The 27066-nt window shown below is 41.8% G+C and overlaps 1 protein-coding gene and 1 long non-coding RNA gene across 6 annotated transcripts in view; both read left to right on the forward strand.

Annotated features, from left to right (window-relative positions):
• Positions 1–61: 61 nt before the first annotated feature.
• LOC111850091 (uncharacterized) lies at positions 62–8681 on the forward strand. Of its 2 annotated transcripts, none has more exons than XR_002839709.2 (4): positions 62–283; positions 6181–6446; positions 7531–7700; positions 7935–8681. It is a non-coding gene; the product is annotated as an uncharacterized lncRNA (long non-coding RNA). The 2 variants fall into 2 exon arrangements; XR_011991731.1 differs by lacking the exon at positions 62–283 and adding an exon at positions 5661–5752.
• Positions 8682–10865: 2184 nt separating this feature from the next.
• Positions 10866–27066, forward strand: part of LOC111850087 (sodium channel protein type 2 subunit alpha-like) — a 130495-nt gene continuing 114294 nt past the window's right edge. For 2 of the 4 annotated variants that reach the window (XM_072712245.1, XM_023823605.2), the window contains exon 1: positions 10866–11369. Coding sequence is in view for 1 of the 4 variants with exons in the window: in XM_023823605.2 (XP_023679373.1) it covers positions 11339–11369 (31 nt within the window). In the remaining 3 variants the exon portion in view is untranslated. Of the gene's footprint in view, positions 11370–20823; positions 20923–22408; positions 22429–27066 lie in introns of those variants that run through there. The other 2 variants (XM_072712247.1, XM_072712234.1) reach the window with 2 other exon arrangements.

Below are 27066 nucleotides of genomic sequence, written 5' to 3' on the forward strand. Positions count from 1 at the left end.
GTCGTCAGGCGAGCGGCCGCCGCTCTTATCGCGACCAGCAGGTGGCCCCGAGATCGGCGGCGCGTTTCAAACCCGGCCATAAATCACACCGGCGAGACAGAATATTAACAGCATCAAGAGGCGCGTCAAGAAGTACACATGATGCAAGGAACGTGGTTAGAAGTAACTTACTGAAAAAAAAAACTACTGATCCAATCAAGGTCCTTTTTAAATCCAGCATCAGAAGTCGAAAAATTTAAACTATATTCAACGTATTACCCACCTACCCAACCTTTTGAATCAGGTAGGTTTTATTAACGAGGTAACCTGTAGTTACAGAATAGTCACCACGGTAACCTACAACTCCAGCCTCCACCTGCGTCCCAACACATACTTGTGTGTGGTCACCGTATATTGCTGCAATAACTATTGTAAATGTACAGATTATTCATAAGCAGTTACTTATGATAATTCATTTCAATTCAATTTATATAGCACCTTTCACAATACAGTCGTCCCAAAGCGCTTTACATGGGTGTGTTGTGGTACATTAAACATCACTAGAGAGAGATACAGAACAGGGAAAAGGAAGGAAAGAAATTAAATAAGGAAAGCCAGAATACAACGGAGGAGAGGAACCAAAAACTCCCAAGTAAGGAGAAAGAAAACCTCTAAGGGTCCAATATCAACTGACTGCCCAACCCCTCTGGGCATACTAACATTACTGAAAACTTGTCGTAAGGGCTGGATCGGTAGGTAGCACTACTGTCTCACGCCCCCCAGGGTGGAAGCTTGAATCCTGTTTGGGGGCTTTTCACTGGGTCTCCCACAATCCAGAGGCAGGCAGAACTCGCACACACTCTCATTCTTCCACTGCCATCACAGATGCTGTACATACCCTCTATTTATACCCCTGTAAAGATGTACACTTTCTGTTTATTTATCTCATGTTTATATTGCACAGCTGTTCCTAGCACTTTCGCACTGTTCTGCACTTCTAGGTTAATCTAATACAGGCAGCTGATTAGAATCTCTAACTGCCCATAGTGTGTTGGTGCATGTGCCTTCGCACCTAGATAGTGGCCTGGCCTCCTGTCCAGGGGGGACCGCTGCCTTCTGGAAGATGGGGGGGTTGTTTGCTGTAAGGCTGCTTCTTACTCTGATGATGGGGCACCTGCTGATTCAGGGAAAGCCCAGCACCTGCCCACACAGCCCGGCTGATGAGAGAGCTGGCAGGAGGCCAGTCCTCCTTAAGTCCCCGTGTCATAAATGGTCCAGGCAGGTGGCACCTCTGATCATGTTGCCGTGGTGACATGATGGAGGTGGGCAGCCTCTCCGAACCGTCTTGGTGGTGGGGGGTCTAGATCACTCTGGGGGTCACAGCCGACCCGTCTGGCTCTATCTGGGCCGGGGGCATGGAAGGGGATGAGGCTCAGACACGTGAGTCTTTTCAGACTTCTTTGCATCTCCAGCCCGGACGGTGAAAGTTTCCTGCACCCAGGGCTCAGCCGCTGGACACGGAAGGGGTGATTTCAGCTGACAGGAATGCGTTGCGTGCAGCTCAAGGCAAACGAGAGGCTGTGGCACTTATACTTTCTCGATTGTGGGCTTGGTGCTTCAGAAAGTGATTAAAAAACTTTAGGTGATTATGAATTCAAAGGGGGCATTTGGGACAGAGAATGAGAACAGATCGGGTAGGGAACAAGTGGCTTCTTAAGCCTGCATTTATTGACTCATTGTAAATTTTGGTGTAACTTTTGACCCAAGCTGTGATGGACTGGCAGTTCGCCCAGGGTGAGCTCCTGCCTTTTGCCTTAAACTTCTTGGAACAGACGCTAGACTCCACCATTACTGGATAAGTGGGGAGGGATGGATGCACATTTAGACGTAAACAGGGAAACTTATGAAAATTCAAAAGGCCCCTAAGTGAGAGGAGCCCTAAAAATCTTAGAACATAACTGGATTTGTTTGGGTTGGGGGCCCAGTTTGATGCGCTCTCATGGGGCCCAAAATCTCTAGTAACGCCAATGGATTGATGGGTGGATTGTTGGATAGATGGACGGACAGATGGATGGATGGATGTACAGTGGTACCTCGGAACTCGAACTTAGTCCGTTCAGAACTCTGGATCGAATCCTAAAAAGTTCGAATTCTGATCGAATTTTTCCGATAAGAACCAATTAATTGGTTCCCGGCCAATTTTTTTTTACCATTTAAACACAAAATGAACCGGATAAAACAAGAAGAGCATATACCGTATTAAACACATCTAAGCACATTTATCAAAACAGTAATTTGTAAAGTAAGAAAATAAATGTATCCAAACAATGTGTAAAGTTAAAAAAAACAATGTGTCCTGCCTCGATCGTCCGCTCCTTCCGTGTGCCACGCCCCCTCGATAACCCCGTGTGGAATCCCTGTGTGATCAGATGTTTCTGGTTGTTTTCATTAGTCCTCTGTATTTCGTCTGCATTTCAGTTTGTTTCCCCATTGTATTGTCCGTCTGCGTTTTGCCTGCCTTATCTGTAATTAAACCCCGTATTCCCCAATACCCTGACGTCTGCGCCTTTGTCTCTGTTCCTTCCCTACTTGGCACGACGATATTATTATAATTAAATGTATTTTATATAATAATTACTGTTACTGTCTATCATTGTCTAAATGTATTTTTAGTCTAAATATATGTATTCAGCTAGTGTAAACATCCACGATGCTATCACAGCAAATGCGAGGCTGAGACTGAAGCATTACCCTTTGTTTCCGCTGAGAGACGTGCCGCGTGACTCATTTCCCCAGGCATACAAGTTATCTTAGGTCGGCGTTCACAGCTTGACTTCTGAGATTCAGATCGAGTTATAGGTATTTTTTTTTCGAACTGGTTGGTTCGACTTTTAAGAATTTTGAGTTTTAATGAGTTCAAGAACTGAGGTACTACTGTATTTTAATTATAGCTTCTTTTTCTTTTAATGGCCATCTGGATGCAGGACGTTTTGGTTTCCCTGACATTTTTATATAATTTACGGTGACACACAGATATATAACTGCATGTACACGTCTTTTAGTTACTTATATTTTTTAAAATTCTTCACATCCTTCACACTGGTGAAGCAGACACCATTGAAACACAGAAGAATGACATCGCCACGGTAAGAATGGAGTTCATCTTAAGTCTCAGTTCAGCTTGCCTTAGACATCACACTAAATTACTCCTTTCTCAAATAATTAAGGCTGCAATAAGTAGGATGAACACAGATGCTGCAGGACACAATTTCAATGGCCTTTTTAAACAAATAAGCAGATCTATTTTTATCCATGTATTAAATCCTCTAAAGTCTATCTCAAACATTTCCTGACATAATAGATGTGCTATAGAAAGGCTGACAAAACTGGGTCTTGTATCCAGGCCACCTAATCCTATATGGCATCCCCTAAATCTGTGGGGTGGCAATAAGCTTAATCAGTTTAAACATGTGCCTATCTTAAATAGCTAATAGGTTAATGTGCTTCGCTAGACACTCTACAAGGAAAATGCTTTATGCTTTTGATTAAGATGACCTGAACATAAAGAAAAAGAGAGGTTGTTTTACTCCATAAATGCTTCCCGGGGTGGTGTGTGACTCGGCTGGTTTGGGCACTGTGCCAGTGACCAGAAGGTCAGAGGTTTGAATCCCAGATAGAGTGGTTCCACTGATGAACCTTTGAGCAACCCCTCCCCAGTTGCTCCAGGGACTGTCTGACCCTGCCTTCTCAATTGTACATTGCCTTGGGAAAAGGATCTGATAAAAAAATGTAAAATGTCATGCTCTATTGAGGTAATTTTTTTACTCACCTTTCTAATGGGTTGGAGTCTTCCCCCGGTGCCTTACAGACTGAAAGTTCAATTGCTGGGGAAAAAAAGAAAAGAAAAAATAGGATTGATGGCAATTCACCAGGGCCCACAATCTTATTCAGAAAGGGCAGCTGTGTATGTGGGTATTCACTGCGACACCCTAATTAGTTTACTAATTAGAGGACTGATTGACTGAAGTGTCCTCACACCTGGGTTTGAACAGCTGACCTAAAGGTTATCCCAAAAACCTACATACACACCGGCCCTTTGCGGATAAGATTGCTTATCCCTGGAATAAACCCTGTTAAGGATGGTCATTAAACGATGCCCTTAATACATATAAATAAACAAGCAACAAAAAAATGGATGGTTTAATTCAGCACGGGATAGAGACAATGTTGGGGGCAAGTCTACATGATGGACGAAATCAGTCACCTGTATGCGGTGAATTCAGCACCAGGAACTGTCCCAAACGTTCTAAGTTGTTAACCTATACAGCCAGCAGCAGCGTAAAGGTCATGGAAAGCAGAGAGCAGAGTCCTCAGTGGGTCATTAGAACAATACAATACAGCAGCCCAGTGCATTGTTCTCAAAATTCAACCGAATGTCAGAGGAATATTTCTGCCTTTATAGAGGCCTTACCTCTAATCCCAAGTGATGCAACAAGCAGTTTACAGAACTGAATAGTAGTATAGTGATACTTTGTTCATTCACATGGGGAAATTACCTCTTCGCCTACCCCATCGTTCTATCCATGAGACACACAGACACATATACAAGTGAGAGCAAACTTGGGGGTCACAGCACAGGGGGTTAAGGGCTTTGATCAAGGGCCCACACATATGTGACTATTCGGTGGAGGCTGGGGCTTAAACTGGTAACCTTCCGATCAGGCATAGAGGCTTAGCCTGCCGAGTCTTTAATTTTTCTTTCCTTTTGGATGGATGAGATTTCTTAAAGGAGCTCGTTGCATTCATTGAGGGGCATCCATCTGTTCCAACTCCTGGCAAGAGTTCTGCTGTCACTCGTTGAAGTAATCGCTTAACCCATTGTTTCCCATTCCGGTCTGCGGGGGGCCCACAGTCAGTCCAGGTTTTTGTTCCCTCGGAGCTCCCTGAAGGAAAGTCCCCATTTCCATGAAAAACGAGGACTGTCTGTGGGTCCCCAAGGACCAGACTGAGAAAGACTGGCTTAACATGACTGTTATTGACAAGCATCTCTGAAACCCCATCCACACCATGATCTCGATGAAGTTGGTCATCAACGCCGGGTTCCTGAGCCAAAGCATGACCTGCAAGGCTTATACAGTAGGAACATGTCGTTATCCAAAGAGTAGGACGACACACCAGCATCGATCTTCTCCGTGAGGACTGGTAACAGAAAGGTCACAGCTGTGTCCCACTGGGAGAATGCCGTCACGGTAGTGTGCAGGTTGGGCTCTGACTCAAGAGCTTAGTGATGACGACCGGGGGGTTCGGCGTGTGGCTTAGGACTGGAAGTTCAGAGGTTGAAATCCCATGGATGGCAGAGTGATTTCATGACTGGGCTCTTCAGCAAGGGTTTTAACCCTCTGGAGTCTGTGGCCTGTCAGCCACTATTGAGGTAGAGAGAGAGATAGAGAGAGATAGATAGACACATAGATAGATAGAGAGATAGATAGATAGATAGATAGATAGATAGATAGATAGATAGATAGATAGATAGATAGATAGATGGATTGATGGATAGATGGATGGATGTGAGCTACAATTCAATGGAAACCTTAGGTGCCTCCCTACACAGCTGGACTGTCCTGGATGCCAGAAGGCAGAGGACCTACTAGCTGCTAAGGGAATAACAGGGACCAGAGGGAGAAAAAGACTTGCCAATCAGGGTGAGAGATGTTCCATATTTCAGGAGAGCTGAGAGTCATACTTTGGTCCTGTGCATCCTGATGAGCAGAAGGTGAGACCCCACTCTCCTTTCCTCTGGCTCCACAAAGTTACCGTGAATGTTTCAGTCACAGACATGTGGGAAGCACACAATCAACTCATTTATCAGCAAATCAAAATACAATCCAGGCTGACGTCAGACCCACAAAATATTAAGAAAAATATTATTTGAAATTAGCCCTCACCAGATTAGGTCCTTTCTGACTTCATCCTGACTCCACCATCAATTTATGCACCTAGAAACTGGCTTGTTGTCCTTTTGCTGTATTTAGCTTAATGTTCTGACTGAGGCTTTAGAAGAAAGATCTGGCTTAACTGCAGGATAAGGAGGACCATCTATTTCCATACCAAGTCCATTTGGCACAGTCCAGTTATCAAAATGGTTAACTTCTGTCAATTCCCTAGACCCCTCATACATCATTTGCTGGTTCTCCTCTCCAGAATCCTGACCATGTTGTCAGCACCGAGCTGGGAAGCTGTCATAGCAAACCGGGCAAGCTGTCTCACCGAGGACCCGAGTCAGACGACGACTCAGGAGTGTCATTTGCTGAGGGGCTGGAGGATGGGCCTGAAGTGGAGGGGCTGTGTCATTCAGAGCAAGATGGGGGAGAAATGGAGCACAGAACAGGCATCCGTGATTTAAGCAGCACGGCGAGGGGAGTGACCTAGCCAACAGGGGGGTCTGACCCACCAGATAACAGCTGCAGGTGAATCAATTCCATTAATCCTGCAGCAGTTAAAGGTCTGAGTTATGGAGTAGACAGCGACAGCACTAAACCTTTGTTGCTGTACTTCATACACGTCAACCGAAAATGGTGAGATGGATGATTTATAAAAACTCGTAGAATGTTGTCAAAACTGCAAGCCACTTAGTGGTTAGTGGTGTGTGGTGCTCTGATGCTCTGATATTATATGTAGAAAATAACTGATGTACTCAAATCCATTCGGACCCTCTGTAAGATGGAGAAACTGGGATGAGCTTCTTTGCAACCCTGTCCTGGCATCCTAGTGGAGTTGCTACTCCGTCCTTGTTGGTAGGATAAACAGAGGAATAAAAACCAGGCATCTCTGTCATGTTATTTTCCTGAAAATTGCAGTTTCCTAGTTTGTGTTGTACATTTTCATATTTTCACTTCTTAATGAATAATGAACGGGCTCAGTGTTCCTGTTCATGGGAATACTAGCCCAGAAGAATTTGAGAATGAATGAATAGGTTTTCTCCATGTCAGCACAAACCCCACCTGGTAGTACACTTCGATTTTACTGGGAGCTAAAAGCGTCTTGGGATGCTCAAGACATCCTTTGGGGTTTGCTGATGTTCCAGATAGTAACCAGATGTTCCATTTGTAATGTCTGTGAGAACCTCAGAGAAGCTGACTTCAGCCAACTCAGCACTGGTTGTTTTTCTTGTTTTGTATTTTGGTTCTGTAATTACATGGACATTTCATGTGCTCTTCATGTGCCCTTCAACTTAGTGTGCTGATGCCCAACTAATGGCCACAAATATATGAAGGCATTTTGTGCCGGAAAGAAAAATCTGAGAGATTAATTTTATTTTTAGCACAAATGGCCAAGAATAAAACCGAAGAGTGAAAAGCTAAAAACGATTTCCTGTCGTCCTGCTGCTGTAGTTCAATAATAATTGTTGGAAACACCGCCGTCGTGACCGCGTGTCTCTGAAAGGGGGTGGAGTGGACAGGAAATGGATGGGTTCGCCCCACGGGGTTTAGGAGGCCCGGCAATGAGAGCCAGAGGAGAAAACCTGTCCTCCTTTGTACTGTTTTACCTCAGAGACAATCATGTGTAGCGGCGGGAGCTTCGGACCACGCCGGCCAGTTCCCATGGCGCTGATTGTGGCTCTTCCGTGTTATTGCCAGTCGACCCCACAGAACGAACAAACAGGACCTTCTGGTTACCCCTGTCTTCACTAACAGGATCAGAGATGCACAATAATGGAAAAGGTGATTTAGCAAGTTAGTATGAACATTAGACATTATAAATGTTTATAAATAGTCCATACAGTCCCAGAATGACAAAATGCTTAAATTCATATAGGCTACGTACTTTTAAATGTATGCTAATTTTGGTTTTGTTATCTATAAACTATCAAAATTATAATGTTTTAAATTGAAATCATAAAAGTATCTTTATAATGATGCAGTAAGCTTTGGCCGTCATGCTGATTTATTTTGTAGTTGTTGAGAATGCTCTGGAAGGAGTGATAATCCAGCACCGTGACAACTCAGTTGGTATCTCCGCATGTCTACAAGTCACCCTCCGATGCCTGCAGACTGATCCAGTACAGGGTCGAGTTGAGGACGGAGCCAGTCCCAGGAAATATGAAACACAATGCAGTGCATAGTCCAAAAAACAACAGTACATGCCCAAGATGGCATACCAGTGCACTGTGGCAAGCTACACAAACCACAGTGGTGGGATTTCTACCCCCAGTCCTGGAGGTAAAGAGCAACAGTGCTACACACCACACCATCCAGCCCCAGGGGACCTCCAGAAATGTATAGGTCAGGTCCAGAGAGTAAAAATCCAAACCACAATTTTCTTTCAACCAACCAATTGAGTAATAAGAATCACTGTTACAGGGTACACAACTGGTTGGTTGAAACAAAATCTTGGTCTGGCCCTGAACCATCTGGACCATTCACCTCTAGAGGCCTCTATAAAAAAAACCAGGATGTGTCTTCAGTACTGAAACACTTGTAGCAGCCGACAACCTATTTAACAGTTTAACAGTGCGCACTTTAAGCAGCTCCAGCACTGACGGGGAATCCAGAAATGATCCTGCAGGTGTGCCAGAGTGTGCAGAGCTCCGCAGACACCCCGTAGCATGCTCTCCTTTACGTCTCTGTGTCTGCCGTCTGCTGCAGGCGTGCCAGAGTCTGCAGAGCTCCGCAGACACCCCGTAGCATGCTCTCCTTTACGTCTCTGTGTCTGCCGTCTGCTGCAGACGTGCCAGAGTGTGCAGAGCTCCGCAGACACCCCGTAGCATGCTCTCCTTTACGTCTCTGTGTCTGCCGTCTGCTGCAGGCGTGCCAGAGTGTGCAGAGCTCCGCAGACCCCCCGTAGCATGCTCTCCTTTACGTCTCTGTGTCTGCCGTCTGCTGCAGGCGTGCCAGAGTGTGCAGAGCTCCGCAGACACCCCGTAGCATGCTCTCCTTTACGTCTCTGTGTCTGCCGTCTGCTGCAGGCGTGCCAGAGTGTGCAGAGTTCCGCAGACACCCGTAGCATGCTCTCCTTTACGTCTCTGTGTCTGCCGTCTGCTGCAGGCGTGCCAGAGTGTGCAGAGTTCCGCAGACACCCCGTAGCATGCTCTCCTTTACGTCTCTGTGTCTGCCGTGTGCTGCAGGCGTGCCAGAGTGTGCAGAGCTCCGCAGACCCCCCGTAGCATGCTCTCCTTTACGTCTCTGTGTCTGCCGTCTGCTGCAGGCGTGCCAGAGTGTGCAGAGCTCCGCAGACCCCCCGTAGCATGCTCTCCTTTACGTCTCTGTGTCTGCCGTCTGCTGCAGACGTGCCAGAGTGTGCAGAGCTCCGCAGACACCCCGTAGCATGCTCTCCTTTACGTCTCTGTGTCTGCCGTCTGCTGCAGGCGTGCCAGAGTGTGCAGAGCTCCGCAGACACCCTGTAGCATGCTCTCCTTTAGGTCTCTGTGTCTGCCGTCTGCTGCAGGCGTGCCAGAGTGTGCAGAGCTCCGCAGACACCCTGTAGCATGCTCTCCTTTACGTTTCTGTGTCTGTTGTCTGCTGCAGGCCACGTCTGATTCCTCTCACTGGTTCTGACCCATGTAAAATAAAGGGAATCATATCACAACTACTACGGTTACTACGTATATGTGCCTATATACCTTCAACATACATTTCATTTTTTTAAATTATGATAAATATGACACAAAAGGAAGTTAAATGTCTGAAACGTTGGTAGCAAGGACAACTCAAAAGTGTTCTATTTAAAAATTAATTGATTGATTCAAAAACCATTTGTTTGATCCTGTGTGTCTCCCTGAATAGACTACATACCAGTAGATAAAGTATCGCCATAAGTATTCCTTTAAGAGTGGCATCCCATACAGGGTGTCCCCCAGCCTTGTGCCCTGTGACAACTGGAATGGACTCCAGGCCGCTGGGACTTCTGAATTCCCTATACACACATACACCCATATATATATAAACACACATTAAACACTTAGTTTAAATCCAAATGTATTTCGATATTCTATGCTATTTCAGTTAGTGTTCCCACACTGAAGGAGTTTGTGACTATGTTAACAATACTTAGAGGTGGCGTTAACTCGATGTCAGCGTGCTTATTGTCCGTCTAACGCAGTAACGTAACAATGAATTATGTCCGCCGCTAGAGGGCAACGTAAGCTCAGGTTTGTCCGACCTCTTTGGGAGTTAAGGTATCCCCTCCGTTTATTTAAACTTGTGGCTTGTGTTTTTAAAAGGCGGACACAAATCGGAAAGAGATCCATAATTACTGCCATGCCTTGGTATAAATAAACAGGAAATAGATACTTGCCACATTAACAGATTACGTGTACTACTTTACACAAATAATCTCACATAAATATTACAAATTTCAATGTTGAAAATTTCCTACAGTTTGTATTGCAAAGACATTAATCAGCCTTTAAATATATCAGTCTGCTTACCACTAAATGCTAAAACGTGTCAGAACGATGACCTGCATTCAGATACCAGCTTTTCATAACCCTACTGTTTATTTTAACTAAATGAAACACAACGGCTGATTGTAACACCACGTCTCCGAAAAGCAGCTGTCACTGTGACAATCACCGAAAGACAGCGCGGATTACAGAGCTTTCATAATAAAAGATATTGTAAATACTAAGTGGATCAGAACGAGCGCTTTGCTTTGCGCTTTTTGCGCGTTACTAATAGGCTATTATAATTAGATATTGTAACAATGATAAGAATATGATAATCACTTGGAAACGCTATGCACAGACTCTGTATTTCCAGAGGTGTTACTTAAGTCATTGTTGTTGGGTCCTGGGATGAAACACACACATACACACGCACACACACACATGCGATCGTCGCTTCTCCCATGCCGAGTAGGCGTCACCCCGGGACATCTGACTTCCTCACTTTGGCGGCTCAAGGGCAATCAAAATGTTTGGATGCATTTTCATATAGGCTTTCAGACGCACTTTCTAAGCCGCGTATGCAATAGAGCAGGACGCTAAATGCGTTTCCCCTCGGACTAAATAAAAGAAAACTGGGAGAAATCTGTGCAGAAGACGCCTGATTTGCGAAACAATATACTTAGACACATGTATAGGAAACCGGTGACAGAATATCAACATACGTCCTCGCTGGAAGAGACCCATTTTCCTATGTTCCCAAGAAAACGGGATTTAATAATTGCTGCTGCGTTTTAACAGATCTGCTACTCGATGTAGCTGAGAGAAAAGAGAACGTTTTTAATTATATTTTTTTTTGTCGGGAAAGTTTTCAGAATGAAGATTGAAGAAATAATACCTGGTCATGGCATTAACGTGGGTGTTCCATGTCTCCTAATGGACATTTAAAAATAAATTTAAATACGACGTTCACTCTGGATGCAACGCTGTAAAAACAGGAGTTTCACATGTAAGTGCGATATTTTCTTACGTCTGTAGCGCTGCGCTTGTGTTCTCTTTACAACTTCAATGCTGTTTAATTTATTGGTTTTTAAAGTTTTGTTACGTTAGTACTTTCGAAAACGTCATTTGGGCAACATCAACTGGAGTTTGATGGAAGACGTTTCTATTTATGGATTTAAATTTAAAACAGTTATAGGTTTTTGTGTGTGCGATTTTATAGAATCAAAGCGTACTGCCTTTAGGCATTTAATTCATCAATATTATAGACACTGGCTATAAAATATCAGATTAGCTTCATGATTCAGATTCAATTGAATTCTCTGCAGCAAGGAAGACTATTGATTACATAATATAGCCTATTTATAATGAGTAAATTGTAACTCCAAACTAAGTCAAGCTAATTCATATAGTTTTTAGATGCGCATTTTTACGCGCATGCCTACATATTATTTCATATTGTTGATATATTAATATATGTCGGGATATGAAGTGATTTAATTAATGATATTCATTTGGATAAGGGTCTCAAAATTGTAATTCAACCCTAGGCTGATGCCCCCCATACTACCCCCTCCTTATACGTATCGTGGAAATCACGGTGGTGGTCTACTTTCCGTAATTATGCTTAGTGTCGCGCTTTTCCGGATTACGTTTGCTACAAAAGTTTCATCATTTAAAACCTGATTTATGCTCGATTCGAACAGTCGTGTCGGTCCGCTTTGAAAACGCTGGTCTTTGCTCGGTGTAAAACATAATGAGACGATTTTAGTGTCGCATGCAAATATTGCCCCGGTATAAGTGTGATGCGGGAAAAACAGCTCACCTGGTTGCGTGAGCTAACGCGTGCGCGTGCATACTTGACTGCGTGCGGCAACTTCGGTTTTACATTAAATGCACGATATTTGTCCGTATTAATAGACATCCCAGAGTCAAATGCTCTGAAAACAAAAGCCACATCTGTTTAAATACTGAAATATAAAACGACAGTGTGTGCAATGCCGTGTAGTTTACATCACGTTGTGCTTAAACAAACAACAACAGGTGTCTTCTGACTGCATTGCATTTGGACATTAGAGTCCAGAAACGGTGTGCATAAGCTGACAGCAGGGTTAGGGACTGACTGCCCGAACAGCGAAAGCAGGGCAAACCCAGCGCGGAAGTAAAAAAACACCCCGTTTACAGAAATCTGCCTTTCAGTAGTTAAGGATCGCTGTCCTTTAGTCTAAGGTGCTGAAAGTTCGACGGTTGCTAGTAAAATTTTGTTCTGAGCACATTTTTAATCAAATTATGACCCGCGTTGTTAATGCAGCCTACTTCATATATTATCAAAATCAGGAAATCCTAGTGCATAAACCACGTTCATTAACAATAAGTACCCTAATAATTACTTGTAACAAAGATATGAATAACATAATGAAATTCAACAACAACCTTGATGACGACAACAACAACAACAATAATAATTATAATAATAATAATAATAATAATAATAATAATAATAATAATAGAAGTAGTAGTAGTAATGATGTTTGGAAGCTATTAAGTCAAATTATATCTCACCAGCAAATGAATATAAACGGATCCGTAAAACTCCAAATGAAACTTGGAATTGCAGTTATTAAGAAGTGAATCAGCGAATGTATTGCGCTGTAACCCAAATCCATCAATCCATCAGAGGTTACGCTGTTACGTTATGCATATCACTAGGGTCCGTTAAAAATAATGTTTCTAAAAAGACGTCTTGCACGACCCGGGGGATGGGGACTTGGCATAATAAGAGATTCGCGCCGACATGAAAAATGTGGAGTACAGGAGCAGATCGTGCACGCGGTTCTGCTCGGTGCGTTTTTGGTGTTGCTCGCGGGTGCGGGTCATCTGCTTGCATGTCTCGGCCACCAGTATGGAGTAAATATGTGACGTGTTACATATATTTCTTTAAATGGCCCTTTTAAATATGCTTTACCAAATGGTATGCCACATGTCACGGCTTGATTAAAGACCTGCGTTGGAATAAAACTGTCAAAACCTCAAGCTGGTGATGAAGTTATTTGTAAAGGATTTATAGCTCAGGACATAATTGCAATTCCTTAACACGAATTAACAAGTGCCTTTGATTAAAGCTAGTTTGTTCGCTGTTTAATGTTTACATAATAGCCATCTATGCAGCTGCATTCATTTAAAAATGTAATTAAAAGAAAATACATCACAGATAGCCTATAGCAAGTAGCCTACAGATCCACTTTGCAGTTTACTATACCTTGTAAACATAATTTTAAGAACTGTAAGAGTGTATTAAAGGTTTTGGTGGTTTGATTGACTTCATTAAAATAATAGAAACAAACAAAACATTTTCTTGGTTGTATTTATAGGCAGAACCATAATTGATGACCTTATATTTGGCAGCAGTGTAAGTTTGTTTAATAAAACTGTCATTGGAAGTGGCGTGTGTGTATAAATATGCATCCGCCCATTCATTTCTTGACTGATCATCCTGGTTAGGTGGGCGAGGGGATGGGGGGGGGGGGAACTTATCCCAATTTAGAGACGCCAGTTATCTTAACTGCTTGTCTTTGGACTGCGGGAGGAAACCCGAGCACCGAAAGCGAACCTATACAACGGCGAAAGGCTTCGAGAGGACTTTCTCCCAATAGCGCAACAACAGGCACAGTACCACCCACTGAGCCATCGTAATATGCATTAGATATCCCCCCCCCCCCCCCCCCCCCCGGAATATTTTTTCAACTCGACCTCTCAATATAGGTATATCCGTACACATATCCAGAAAAACAGATACGTGTGTGTCTCTGCGTGGGTAACGTGTGTACTCTGCTCTCTCTCTTTCTCTCTCGCTGTCTTTGTTACAATTCATTATATTTCATGATTTTATGTTTCATTATATATTCAAAAGATACATTTATCAGATTAATGTCTTTGCAATGTAAACTGAAGTTAATCTTTTGGCACTATGTAGATCAAGCCCACGCACTGAAGATTGCTTTGCCCGGATTTTCTTAGCAGGGATTTAGGACTGATTGGATTGCCCGTAATTCCGAGTAATAGTGCGAGAATCCACATCCTGGTTCTGTTTCGCAAAGGCGTGGGGCCAGCGCGATTTCGGCCCGACCGGCTGCCGCCTAGCTGAAGCAGGTCACGGGTGACGGGGAGGGATGACCTTGGACTTATTTGTTTGCTGCACATAGTACATCGGTGACACGCACTGGACGAGGCCACGCCTCCCCCGCTCCAGTCGCGTTTAAGCTCAGACCTTCTGGCTTCATCTCCACGCCGTGGCTCCGATCTGAAAGCCCATCCCTCGGTTAACGCGCCTCTCAGACGGATTTCCCTTGCAGTTAAAGGGGCACCTTTAATCCACTTTACATATTCTGTTATCCGCAAGTTTTTTTTATTTTATTTTTTTTGGGGGGGGGGCACCTTTAAAACGAATTATGTGTGACGGATCTTTTGCAAAGCAGGCATCTAAGGCACTTCCGATTTGTTCTTTTTTTAATGAGTGTGCAAATGGTTTGTCCTATTCAGGGTCGCGGTAGGTCTGGAGCCTATCACGGATGCTACCGGCACAAGGCAGGGAACAACCCAGGATGGGGCGCCAGCCCATCACAGGGCACACTCACACACCATTCACATCCAAGGGGAATTTGGTAACTCCAATTAACATCAGCACGTTTTAGGACTGTGGGGGAAACCGGAGTATCTGGAGGAAACCCAGGATGACACAGGGAGAACATGCAAGCACTACATACACAGAACCCTGGTGGAAACTCAAACCCTGTTCCCAGAGGTGTGAGGCAACAGTGCTAACCACTGCATGGTCATGCTGCGATGCGTGTGCAGCTGTGTGTAAGAATTCTTGAATATAATGCAAAAGCTTTTGACTTTTTTTCTGTGGATTAAGTATTTTGGATAGAAAGGTGTAGATCTATGTTGATGTCACAGCAGATGTGAAAATGTGTATACCTAGAGTCTTGTGTTTTGCTGTCAGATGTAGCCAGCAAAGTCTAGTTCATGAACAATTCTGAGCTTTTTTTCCTCTTCTAGGTTATCCGGGATGTAACCATATGTGTGCTTCCCCAAATTAAATAAAAATAATATGTAATAATAAAAGTACTACGTACACTGGAGTTCAGAAGTTTGGAATCACCCAGAATATTTCATGTTTTCTTAGTATTCTTCGCAGTCGAGGAACTGTAGTTAGATACCAAACGATAATACTTTTTACATGTATGCTTTTAAAAAGGAAACAAAGTGAAATGTTTGTCCTAGCAATCCTCTACTAGTTAATACTGTAATTATAATCATAATAATTTGGAGCCGTGCCAGTGATGCCGGTGTTCTTGTTCCAGGTGACACCTATATCTCTTCTTGCAGTCTCATGCCCATGCATTCCCAGGGCATTGCCCAAGTACAGGTAGCTATGATGAGCCCTTCTGCATCGGGACACTTAGCCCTATAATGATGGTGCAAATGGTTCATGGAGAATGAACCCTACGTCTATTTATTGGTCTTACTAAGAATAATTAATGTCAAAGGATTTGTTTCTGGTCTAACTTTAGTTTCTGGTTACGCTGGTTTCTTCATAAATCAGAGAAGCGTTCAAAACAATTGAAATGAGAAAATAATTGTTAGTATGTCATGTTGTATTGCATAAATGATAATAATAATTGATTTATTTATTGACGAGTGCTCCTGTCAGAATTGCAGGCTTGTACTCAGGGGTGAAATCAGAATGAGCGAGAAGGGGCAGGTCCTGTTGGGTACAGCATGTGTGCGGTGGCCCTGAATGAGCTGCTCTGCGTATTAGTTTATTAATTATGATGTTTTTTTATGATCACAATCTTAAAAATGCTATATATTAATTTGTCAGGATATTATGTTACAACTTTACAGCAATGCGAAACTAAAAATGTGATCAGAATGTTTTTATTTGATATGGTTATTGTACATATCGCTTGGTTAAACAATACTTGCATTTCTTTTCAAACGTAACGTGTACATGAAACTTAAAAGTGCATCAAAATGGTGTATCACTGCAAGTAATAGTTTTTCTCGTTCTTTTGTGGTGTCCCCATGAAAATGCAATAAAATATCAAGTTATTCATGGATAGCTTCTTATACACGTCTTACTGCTTGCAGAGTCTAGCTAGTGAGCGAAGTTTTGGCTGCAGTACAGTAAGAGAAGTAAGTCAAACTACAGAAACACTGGACAAAAATCACGGCATCATGCAGAAATATCTCATACGCTTGAGACATGAATGTTTGATCAGAACTACTAACGAAAATTAACATGTAAAATATTTTTAGCGCAAAACTGAATTTTTATTAAACCATTCACTTTGAATCTTTTACTACATTTTGGGACTTTGAGAAAAAAGGCTAACCTTGAAAGAAGTGGAGCTGCACTCTGGCAACGTGCGATTTGGACATAAGGAGGTGGAGATGTGTTATACTGGGCTCTGCATATATTTAAACCCTGATTGTACTTGTTTTGTTGTCAAACATCTCCCCAAAAGAACAGGGAAATAACTGAGAAGGCATAATTCCTCTTCACTCATTTTATTGTAATGTACATATCTCATTATGTCTTGTCAAAACGAATTGTCATACTCTTTGGTCTCTGTAAAAATAAAATGACTTCAGTAAAGTTTAATGGTCAATATGAATTTTAATGTTGTTTATCAGTGTGTCCAAGAAGAAGAACCCATTCGTTCACAAATTTCCTTTCAAATCGCTTTCGATTATACTGATGCATTTTTCTTAACTGCGAAGGAGTATAATCTTTGATGTCTATACTATGTCTTCTATCCTGGACAGGGTTGTGGGGCAGGGGGCAGCCTATCTAAGGAAGCACGGGGCACAGACAGGGGTGCACACATTCTGGACGGGATGCCAATTCATCACAGGGACTTGCAGGCTTCTTCTCCTTCCCCCTTTTGCATGAAATCTATGTAGAGAAGAATAACTTGTTTCAACTGACTTTTTACCTTTGGTTTTCCACCCGGCAGAATTTGACTTCCCATATTTCTCAGTGTTGACTTTACGCTCCCCTATGCGTTACATGTTAATCCCCGTGTCATTCTGCTGTCTTCAGGAGACAGCTGATCTCACGGGGCTTCACTCTCTGCTTTGCTCTTCGCCGTCGTCCCAGTGTGTCTCTACGCTGACGTGCGCTCGCTTCTGTTCCACTGTCACCCAACATGTCTCTTTTATATTCCCAATTTGTTCTCACGCCCTGAATCCCTTTAACACGATTTCCCTGCTGTTCACCCCTCCTCATGCACAGAGAATTTCAGATGTTTTTTTTTTGGCTCCATGTATCACTCTGGCTAACAGCAGCATGCCAAAGAGAGCAGAGTAAAGGGGCTGCAGCAACTGATACCTTAGCTATCCTACTTGTACCTTGTACTGTATGTCATTTTCCTTTACTTGTCCTGCCCTTGTGGTCACTTGCTTTAACTTCTGATTGGTCAGTTTTTGTTTGAAACCTGCATGCAAAATTATGATTGGTCGGTTAAACAAATAGTCATATTTAAAAGAACCACAAAACGTTAGGAAGCATTACGTGTTTACATCTTCACGTCTCTTTTTTGTATAATCAGTCTAGAGACACAGAGCAGTTATGTTTTTATTTTTTCACAAACAGCTGGAAGTAAATATAAATATGAAAATAGCAGACAATGCATTGTTAAATATCCCAATTTATCATTTAAAATATGAGATATGTGGCAGAGGTGTGGTAGCTATCTGTGGATGGCCAAGTACTCATCTCTCAAATCGCCAGTAACCCCGCAAACTCCAACAGAAATAATAACGCACACCACGTGGAGCCAGTATCTATGTACTCCGTGGTACCTCTCACTGCAAAAAAGGTTGGAGACCACTATTGTAGATCATCCATACATCTGGACTACCATTTCATAGACAGGATATTTAGGTGAAAAGAAAATATACAGCACATGCGCATTAGTTCTCAGTTACACACAAGGATGTTCAAACATGCTGTGCCACCTGCCAAAAAATAGTGCTGTCTGCAAGTCTGAAAAGTTCCTTCTGCCGTCATTACCAGTGATCTGCACAGCATATTGCGATTTATACTGCAGGTCCATTGGAGAACAGCGGTTGAGGCTTTTAGTGTATCTTGGTGATTTGTAATTATGTAACCAAATATCCAGAGGGTTTCCTGTTATGAAGTATTATCAAATAGTATTATAAGGGCATTGGTCCAACTATTTGTCAGAATAGGCTTTGCGGAGGAGATCCTGACAGAATTGGATGCCAGATTCACCTCACAGTTGATGGGACAGCTGCATCAGCAGCTAGGACTCACAGCAGTTAAAACCAGCCCTTACCATCCTCAGAAGGATGATCTACTTGAGAGGTTCCATCAAACCCTGAAAAACACGTTGAGGAAATTTTTCAAGGACAAGGGTAAGGATTGGAGTAGATGGTCTTTTTGTCTTTTGAAAAGTTCCACAAACATCGGTGGGGTTTTTCCGAGCTCTGGTATGGGTGGCCTGTAAGGAGACTACTGAACAATGTTAACCCTTGGGGATCTGAGGCCTCTCAGCCACTTTCGGGGGAAGTCTGACATGCCTTGACATTTTAAAATATTTCACCTATCTAAAAAACATTTATCCCAAAGTGTTACATTTGCTTTTATTCAGCACAAACTCAGCACCAATAATCTGAGACCACTTAGAATGTTATTATTCTATTTTTTGTTAAAATCAACTTTAAACATATGCTTTTCAAAAACCTATTTTCAGACGTGCTGAGAAATTGTAAAAAATCACATTATAGACATTTCTAACCAAGACTTTTGAGCTCTAAAGCTTATAGACACAGGGGTTGGCTACACATAGGTGAAAGAGACATTCTGAAATTTTATGTAGTTTGATTTTTCTCAAAGTCAGTGGCCTGCACAATCAATATTGATGAGATAGGTGTCCCCACACCTGTAGTAGTTTGCATACTGTCAAATGTCAGGCTGTAATGTCACTGCACCCCACACCCCTCACTTTGTAAAGGTAGTTTGAAACGCAAGAAAAGTGGCAACAATAAAATCCTTTTCACAGTTTATTGGTAGATGGAATGAAAAATGAAAAAATGTGACCATATAAATATGATGCAGTGCCTATGCAGAGTTGACGGAAATAAAATAATTCACTATTATTAACGCTCTGGGGACAAGGGCATCATTGACCACATATCTTTCTTGTGTATTTCAGTTTATATCTCGTTGAAATCATTACGTAGAATCATGAAAAAAACACTGACTAAATCCATAATCTGTCTTCTTTTCAAAATCTCCATTTTCAGAAGTATTAAAGTTTTTAAAATTGGGTTAAATCGGCAAAAAAAGTAAACCATGTCACCTTTCTTTGTTTTACCTGCAATGGGGGCGTATAATACCGCTCTCAACTGAAGATCGCTATTCACGTTCTAAATAGTCTGGGTTTGAACTGACGACCGTATGATTACAGGCATACAGGCTTAGCCCACTGAGCCATGAAAACAGGTATGCGTATTGCTGCTGAAAGTGGCAACACTGGCGCAAATCTTCAGCGGCAGAGACGTATCCGTGTGCTGTATTGTAGCCGATCAGTGTAAACACTACCCAGACATGTGCTCTTGTTTATTTCGGTCACAATGGGCATATTCACATATTTCTTTACCCAATACTAACTGTCGGATTATCATGTTATTATCATGCGAATAGCGCGATTTGCAAGTTGGTGGGCGATCAGAGCCGCTTCAAGACGCAGATGCTTAAGTCAGTCACTCTTGTTTTTTCTATTTGTATCACGAAGCTGTACAAATATATTTAGTTTCTACCTATATATATATTTGAAAAGTAGACCATCCAAGGTTTCTGAGGGTGTTTTTAAAATGTGTATATGACAAAAACTCGCAGAGTTATTTAAATGGTTTGGCGAAATTTCTGTCAGATCCCACCAGCGGGATCGGCAACTGCAGAGGGTTAAGAAGAACTTGTATGCCCGTTTTGATTACAGAAGAAAAGGGGATCGTCTAATGATGTTGGTTAATGATATGTTGCTGAAAAGGACCGGGCCCCAGACCTCCGTAATAGGTATTAGCTGGTTCTGTTTGATGAGCCTTTCCTGTTCTCAATAGCCCATTCGGGTTATTCCAGTTCACTGTAATGCCTTTTGGGTTGCATGGGGCACCAGCAGCATACTTTGTGGGTGCACAGACAAAGGTATTTGTAAACATTCTTAAACCAATTAATGGTTATGTGATTTTAGGATGCGCCTGAAACCGAATGTGAGAGCCTCAACAATTTTAGAACACTTATTCTGGTCAATGTTTCCTTTTATGTAATAAGGAGGAATAAAGTACTTATTTACCAAGGTTTCCATTTCTGTAGCATGACTATAGTATTCTGGGGAACATAACCTGAGAAAAGCTGGGGGTTGGACCCTCAACACTACAAAGGGTCAGTGGGCTAAAGGAAAAGCATGCTATCTAGGATCAGGAAAAGTGAGCCCACCCAGAAATGCTCACAAACAAGGACCAAGAAAGAGGTAAGTTCTTTCCTCAGACTTGCCTAAGACTTGTGGGATGGTATAGGAGATTTATCTCAGACATTGCCACGATTACAGTATCATTAATTGAGCTGACTACAAATACTGGTCAAAACCAAGTGGTATGGACTAATGCATGTGATGAGACCTTTGAAACGGTGTTTATTGCTCACACCCCATTCTGTGGAGCCCGGACATTAGCAAAAGGTTATTGGAAGGTACCTTGGGCATCGTAATAGTGTTAGCAGAAGGAGACATAGTACCAGAGAATCTTGTTCTGTTCACACTGTGAGTTGTAAACTGATTCCATTGGAAACCAAATATGCAATAAAAAAAGATTGCTGTACCATAAAGTAAACATCACAGACTGATCACGTGGTTCTTACATGGAGTCAGATCATTAAAGATCATAATATTGGTGGTATCTGGCTGTGAAACCTTACCAGTTCATTAACTGACACTGGTCTGGCAAAAAGAATGGCACTGCATGTTATATATGAGTGAGGTACCTCTCGCTGACTGTAGACGGCTAGGTTGTAATCTCACAAGCTACCACTAATCCTGCGAATGAACCAACATAATTCAAACACACATGCCATATAGCCAATATTTATATATGTTGTAGGTTCACATTCAAAGTTGTTCACAAGCATGTAATTTTTAAAGTACACATGCAACAGATTATTCATTATTTTAGAATACTTATTTTTGTTCAATGTTTCCTTTTATGTAAGAAGGCAGAATTAAATACTTGAGTATTTAAGCCGGCTGTTTCTGCATGTAACTTGAGTGGAGGACCCAAATCTGAGCTTCCTTGTTTGGGCTGGCTTTGTAGTGCCAGTTTTGATCCATGCATGTGCAGCCTCCTGCTGTTTGGGGCAGTCCATTTTTGCCAGGGGAGTATCAAGGGAGAAATGATTATATGAGATGAGCATAAATTAAATAACTTTTTGTAAAGTGTATTAATTTTGGTTTAAATGTGTATATGTTAATAGTCTATTTTCTTTGGTTTAGTAATATGCCTAGATATCATAGTGAAATTTGGTATGATCCAGGGGGTTGGGCTATAAATAGCTTCTCCATAAAGAAGTGCCGGGGAGTGTTTGGGTGAAAACTGAAGGTTTCTCTCTATGGTAGACATGCATATGTTTTATTTTGTCGTCTTCTTTGTTTAGCTACTGTAAATACCATTTCTTCTGTATGTACACAAGCACTCTAGGTATGGGGATGTACCAAAAGTAAACACCCCTACAGCGCGGCTGCACCTGAGCCATTGTGATTCCCGCTATTTTCCCTGTGTTTTTGTTGCATGTTCACCTTGTACCGGGACAGTGACATTAGAGAGAAGTAGTAAAGTTTTCACTGAAAGTTGTCCAAGGTTTAAGAAATGTGTTTGTTTCCTGTGTGCTTCGCTGTTGCTTTTTATAGCTTGGACATGCAGTTGTCTGACCCGAAGCTCCCGCACAAAGGACACATATTCTTCACTGCTTATTATGCGCGCACAAGGTTTGTCCCCGTATCTTGTGTTGGTTCAAAGAAAGTTAATAAAACACATGGATGTCCTTAAATTTGCGAGCTCACCCTCCCAGCAGTTATTTTATTTATCCGTTGTGGTAGCTATTTTCATGTAAAGTATTAATATGTAGTAATTTATTTCATTTCAGGAAAATCACAAACGCAAAAAGAAGAGCTACTATGAAATAAAATAGAAACAATATTTCACTTTAAATGTGGATTTTAATGCTGCTTCATTTAAATTGTTAGCATCATTAGAAGTGCAATTATTAATATTTTAACACAAGAAAAAAATCGGTTCATAATAAATTTTACAAATAAGAAATTTGATTTATACTTGGCTTGCTGAGCTATTGTATAGAGAAAAAGTGTTTATTTTGCATTTGAAGCTGATGTTTTCTGAAACAAAAACGATCCAGAATTACTAAGGTTAAACAGCTATGGTTTTTGGATATTTTTCATATGACTCCATCTTTGTCACAGCCTGACCAATCTGCATACCTCTTGCGTATGGCATCCCCCTCGTGTCCTGTCTAAGACAGAGACTGATTCATACTCACTTGCCCATAGGCTGCGATGATACCTATTAGTCACGGAGATGACCTAGAATAATAATAATGCCTGGTATCCCCGTCGTTACTCACCTCTCCAATCCCGCAGAATGTTCCGGTCTCCGTGCCTGTTCCAAGAAACAGTCCCAATACCATTGTGAATAAAAATGCCAGTGCTGTTGGGAAGGGTTACACAGCAAATGCTCACAGCCTGTTTTAAGCCACTCTTCAGGACCAAGGTAATATGGTGCAGTGTAAAAAAGCCACTAGATGCGGTCAAGATGAGACAGGACTGTGCTATTCTCATGGTAATGCTAGCTCCATTTCAGCACGTCTTGGTGTCTCTGGGTATGGAAGCTGTTGAGACCTCCATGGAGTGATTGCAGTGCCATTGTGGTTTTAAGGATTAGAATCTCTGCAAGTTTGCTTAAACATGCATGCTTTTTCCAAGGTGAACTTAATGGGGCATTTACACCTAAGGGGTCCTCTTGTGCTCTGATGACTCTTGAGGTCAACTATGTTGCCTGACATCACATCCTATAAAGAAACAGTAGGGAGATGCTAAGTGTTTAAGAGAAAGTGTAGCGTTAGTAACAGAAACTGGATGGAACCGCAAGACTAGGTCATCTAACATGCATGTATTTGGCAGGACAAATAGCTAATATGAAACAGCTGTACTGGATTCAGGAGTTTGAGAAGTGGTATAGTTAGTTATACAAAGAGCTTCATTTTTGGAGATTTAAAACACAGTAAAGGTTTTAGTTTCCGGGTTGTACCACTCAGTCACACTGAAGTACCCCAAATGGACTTGCTTTGGCACCTGCAGAATCTCTTGCGGGTGTTTGGGAACAAGAGGCCAGAGGAGCACCCAGCTTCTGCAAGTTATCAGGGGAACCTCTGACACGCTGTGTGAGTCTGTAGAACGGCATGGAAAACAGGAAGCCTCCGAGCGGAAAGTGACCGAGAGTCCTGAGGGGTAAACAGACACAAACACCTGCACGCTCAGAGTAGAAAATACCTGTAAGTGGCTGGCTCTACAGGAAAAGCTCAGGGCATTATGGGTACAAGAGAATTGCCATCAAAAGAGACAGGAGCAACATTATGGGTTCTAAGAGAATTAACAACAAAATAGACAATACAGTGTAATACAGTTTCCTTAAAAATTTGGTATTCAGTGATACTGAAATTGTATGTAATATATAATAAGTAGATTAAGTACATAACTCCAGGGTAGCTCAGCACCTCCACCCTATAATATTCAATTTAATATGCACCGTTTGACCTCATGTCCATTTGCTATGCAAATTGCTACTCCAGTAGTATAAAAAATTTGGCATGGCCCCAACAATGTGGAATGCTATGGGCATGAGGGGGGTAGATTGCAATGGCCGTCTTAAGGGGAAAGTTACCAAGAGGCACAGGTCCTTTCTGTGAGCGTGGTACAGAGAAGCATCCAATATTACTCTGTGTTTTTGTTGATCCATCAGTCCGTGGATGCATTACACAGACCATTGTACTCGCGGTTTTCACATGGCAAGCCACTAACAGCTTCCTGTGCTATATAAGTCCTCTTCCGATTGTTATCTGGGATACAGGATACAACCCAGGCTCATCACTGCCAAGCATCCCTCTTTTAAAGTTCTCTTCTTTCAGTTTACAGGCAAAGCCAAGTTGGGCATCTCGTTATACCTTTGGATGGTAGCAGGTCTGTCTTTTGTTGCTTCTTGGCTGGTACTGTGTCCTGGCTCCTTTGAACCTTAGATTGCTGATGCATCGATAATGCCATGGTGCCTGTACCAAACGTGCAGTTGCCCATTTCTGAGATGCTCATTCAATTCGGAGGCTTCTTTAACTGTAAGGACCGCCGGAGCGTCTACCTTGGTCATCACAGTCTCACGCTGAATGCTTTGCTTATATTCAGCATAGCGATCTTCCAGTAACCAGGTACACGGTGGTTGTGAACAGACAGGCATGTTTTGAGTGCTTAATATTCTGTAATATTAAACTGCTTGCTTTTGAAATTAACTAGGAATGTCAATCTTGCACAAATAGGACGCCACACAATGATGACAGAAAAATATAAAAAAAATGTTTAGAAAAATAAAGGTACTACTGGACTAATTTTTGTTATTTGGGGTATAATGTGGTTTGTGATTTGTTCAAAAGTCTTAAACGCAAAAGAACGTGCTAGTGCGGATGCAAGCCGATGTGAAATGTTGTAAATGATAATGCTAAAATCTGCATATCATTTCATGAATTGTTTATGATTAAGAAAGAAGTGATTGTATGCAGATACAGTACATTGCAATAGTACTAACAGACAGAACAGTGCAAAGTGGAATTATGAAGTGTACTGATGTATGAGTGTAACAGAGATGAGAACCGGATCATAGTTTGAAACCAAGAGCCCTTTAGGGATAGTGGAAAGAAAAACACATTCTCCCCCAGGAAGACATAGTGTCGATTCCCAAAAGAGGCCAATCTCCCTACCTACTGCAGGTTTGCCCTTCAGTGCAGCTTATTAAAGCCCAGTGTTTTGTTTGCTGTCAGGCAGACCCGTAAAGATGAACCTGGGACTGTAGGTTGAGTTTGACCAATTGTTTTGTCTGCATAAGTGTAGGAAAAGTATTAGCTTTAAAGCAAAAATATTGCTGAAAAAACAAAGATGCGATCCGAATTCTGTGTTTTACGTAGGTTTTTTCCTTAAACTTGCACTGTTCTGGTTTATTAAATGAGAAGGAGAAAGCGATCAATTACAAATGAATAAATACAGGTTTTTGACTAAATAAATTGCAGAGAGTAAATGGGGATGGCATGATGTATGACAAAATTTGGATAAAAGTAATATTACATGCTGTTTACTTACTGAATTACCTACAGGTGTCTGTTATTAAAAGGGGTGCAGTTTCTTATGTTGCATCATACAGTATCCTGGTATTTTGTAGTGATTGCCTGTCCCCTTCATGCCAAAAAGCCGTGATAATTTAAGCCGAACCGTTTGTAGTTGTTGCTCTCACCATCCTTTGCCACGTGTTGAAGGAGAATCACTGACAGCTATGCTTTCAAGATGTTGTGTTATCCGGATTATTTATATCTTTCTGTGTAAGCTTTAAATGCTACTTTCAGCGTGTTTTTGACGCCCCCACCTTCCTTATTTCAGATAAGTGATGATAAAAGCTAGGCACTTTAACAGTGACCGCCGTGTCTATTAATACGAGCTCCTGAAAGTTAAAACATGTGAGGCCGGGAACTGTGGGTAATCGTAAGCTCGTCCACGGATTTCCAAAGCCGGTGACTCATCAGCCATGGGAGAAAATCTATGTGGCTATTTTAATTCAGACTTTTTCTGTAGAAGTTACTCCTTGCTTTTTCCTTGGTGGGGTCCTTCAGCCCCCACCCCCACCCCCCAAGCAAAATGATCTTAATCAGAAGCTGTGAACATGGTGCGCATTTCCTGCTTTTCGTCTGTGACATTTGTCACTGTGTCCCAGTGAGAAGCAGCACTACTCTATAATAAGCTTAATAATTATTACATGACTATAACCTGTTTTGTTATAGTGTGGAGATATAGTGTACCCATATACGGTAACTTTTTGTGTAGAATCAGCACAGTTGTATCTGGTTTGATTATTTTTACACTTGGACCTTACAGATTGAGCTTAGGCAAACAAACAGTTTCTTATTTTAGTTTTTTTTTTTTTTACTTTTAGCAGCCAATAATGTAATACCTATCAGCAATATAACATTTCAATAACGTAATATATTTCTCCATCCTTAATATTTAATGAAAACAAATACAGTGGTACCTCAGAACTCGAACTTAATCCATTCAGAACTCCGGATCGAATCCTAAAAAGTTCGGGTTCAGATCGAATTTTCCCCATAAGAAATAATGGAAAACCAATTATTTGGTTCCCGGCCCCAAAAAATTACACCTAAATATATATACAGTATATATATATATATATATATATATATATTTTAGCATTTAAACACAAAATGAACAGAATAAAACAAGAAGAGCATATACTGTACTAAACACATCTAAGGACATTTATCAAAACAGTAATTTGTAAAG

Source organism: Paramormyrops kingsleyae, chromosome 1, assembly GCF_048594095.1.
Source record: "Paramormyrops kingsleyae isolate MSU_618 chromosome 1, PKINGS_0.4, whole genome shotgun sequence".
NCBI classification, from domain to species: Eukaryota; Metazoa; Chordata; class Actinopteri; order Osteoglossiformes; family Mormyridae; genus Paramormyrops; species Paramormyrops kingsleyae.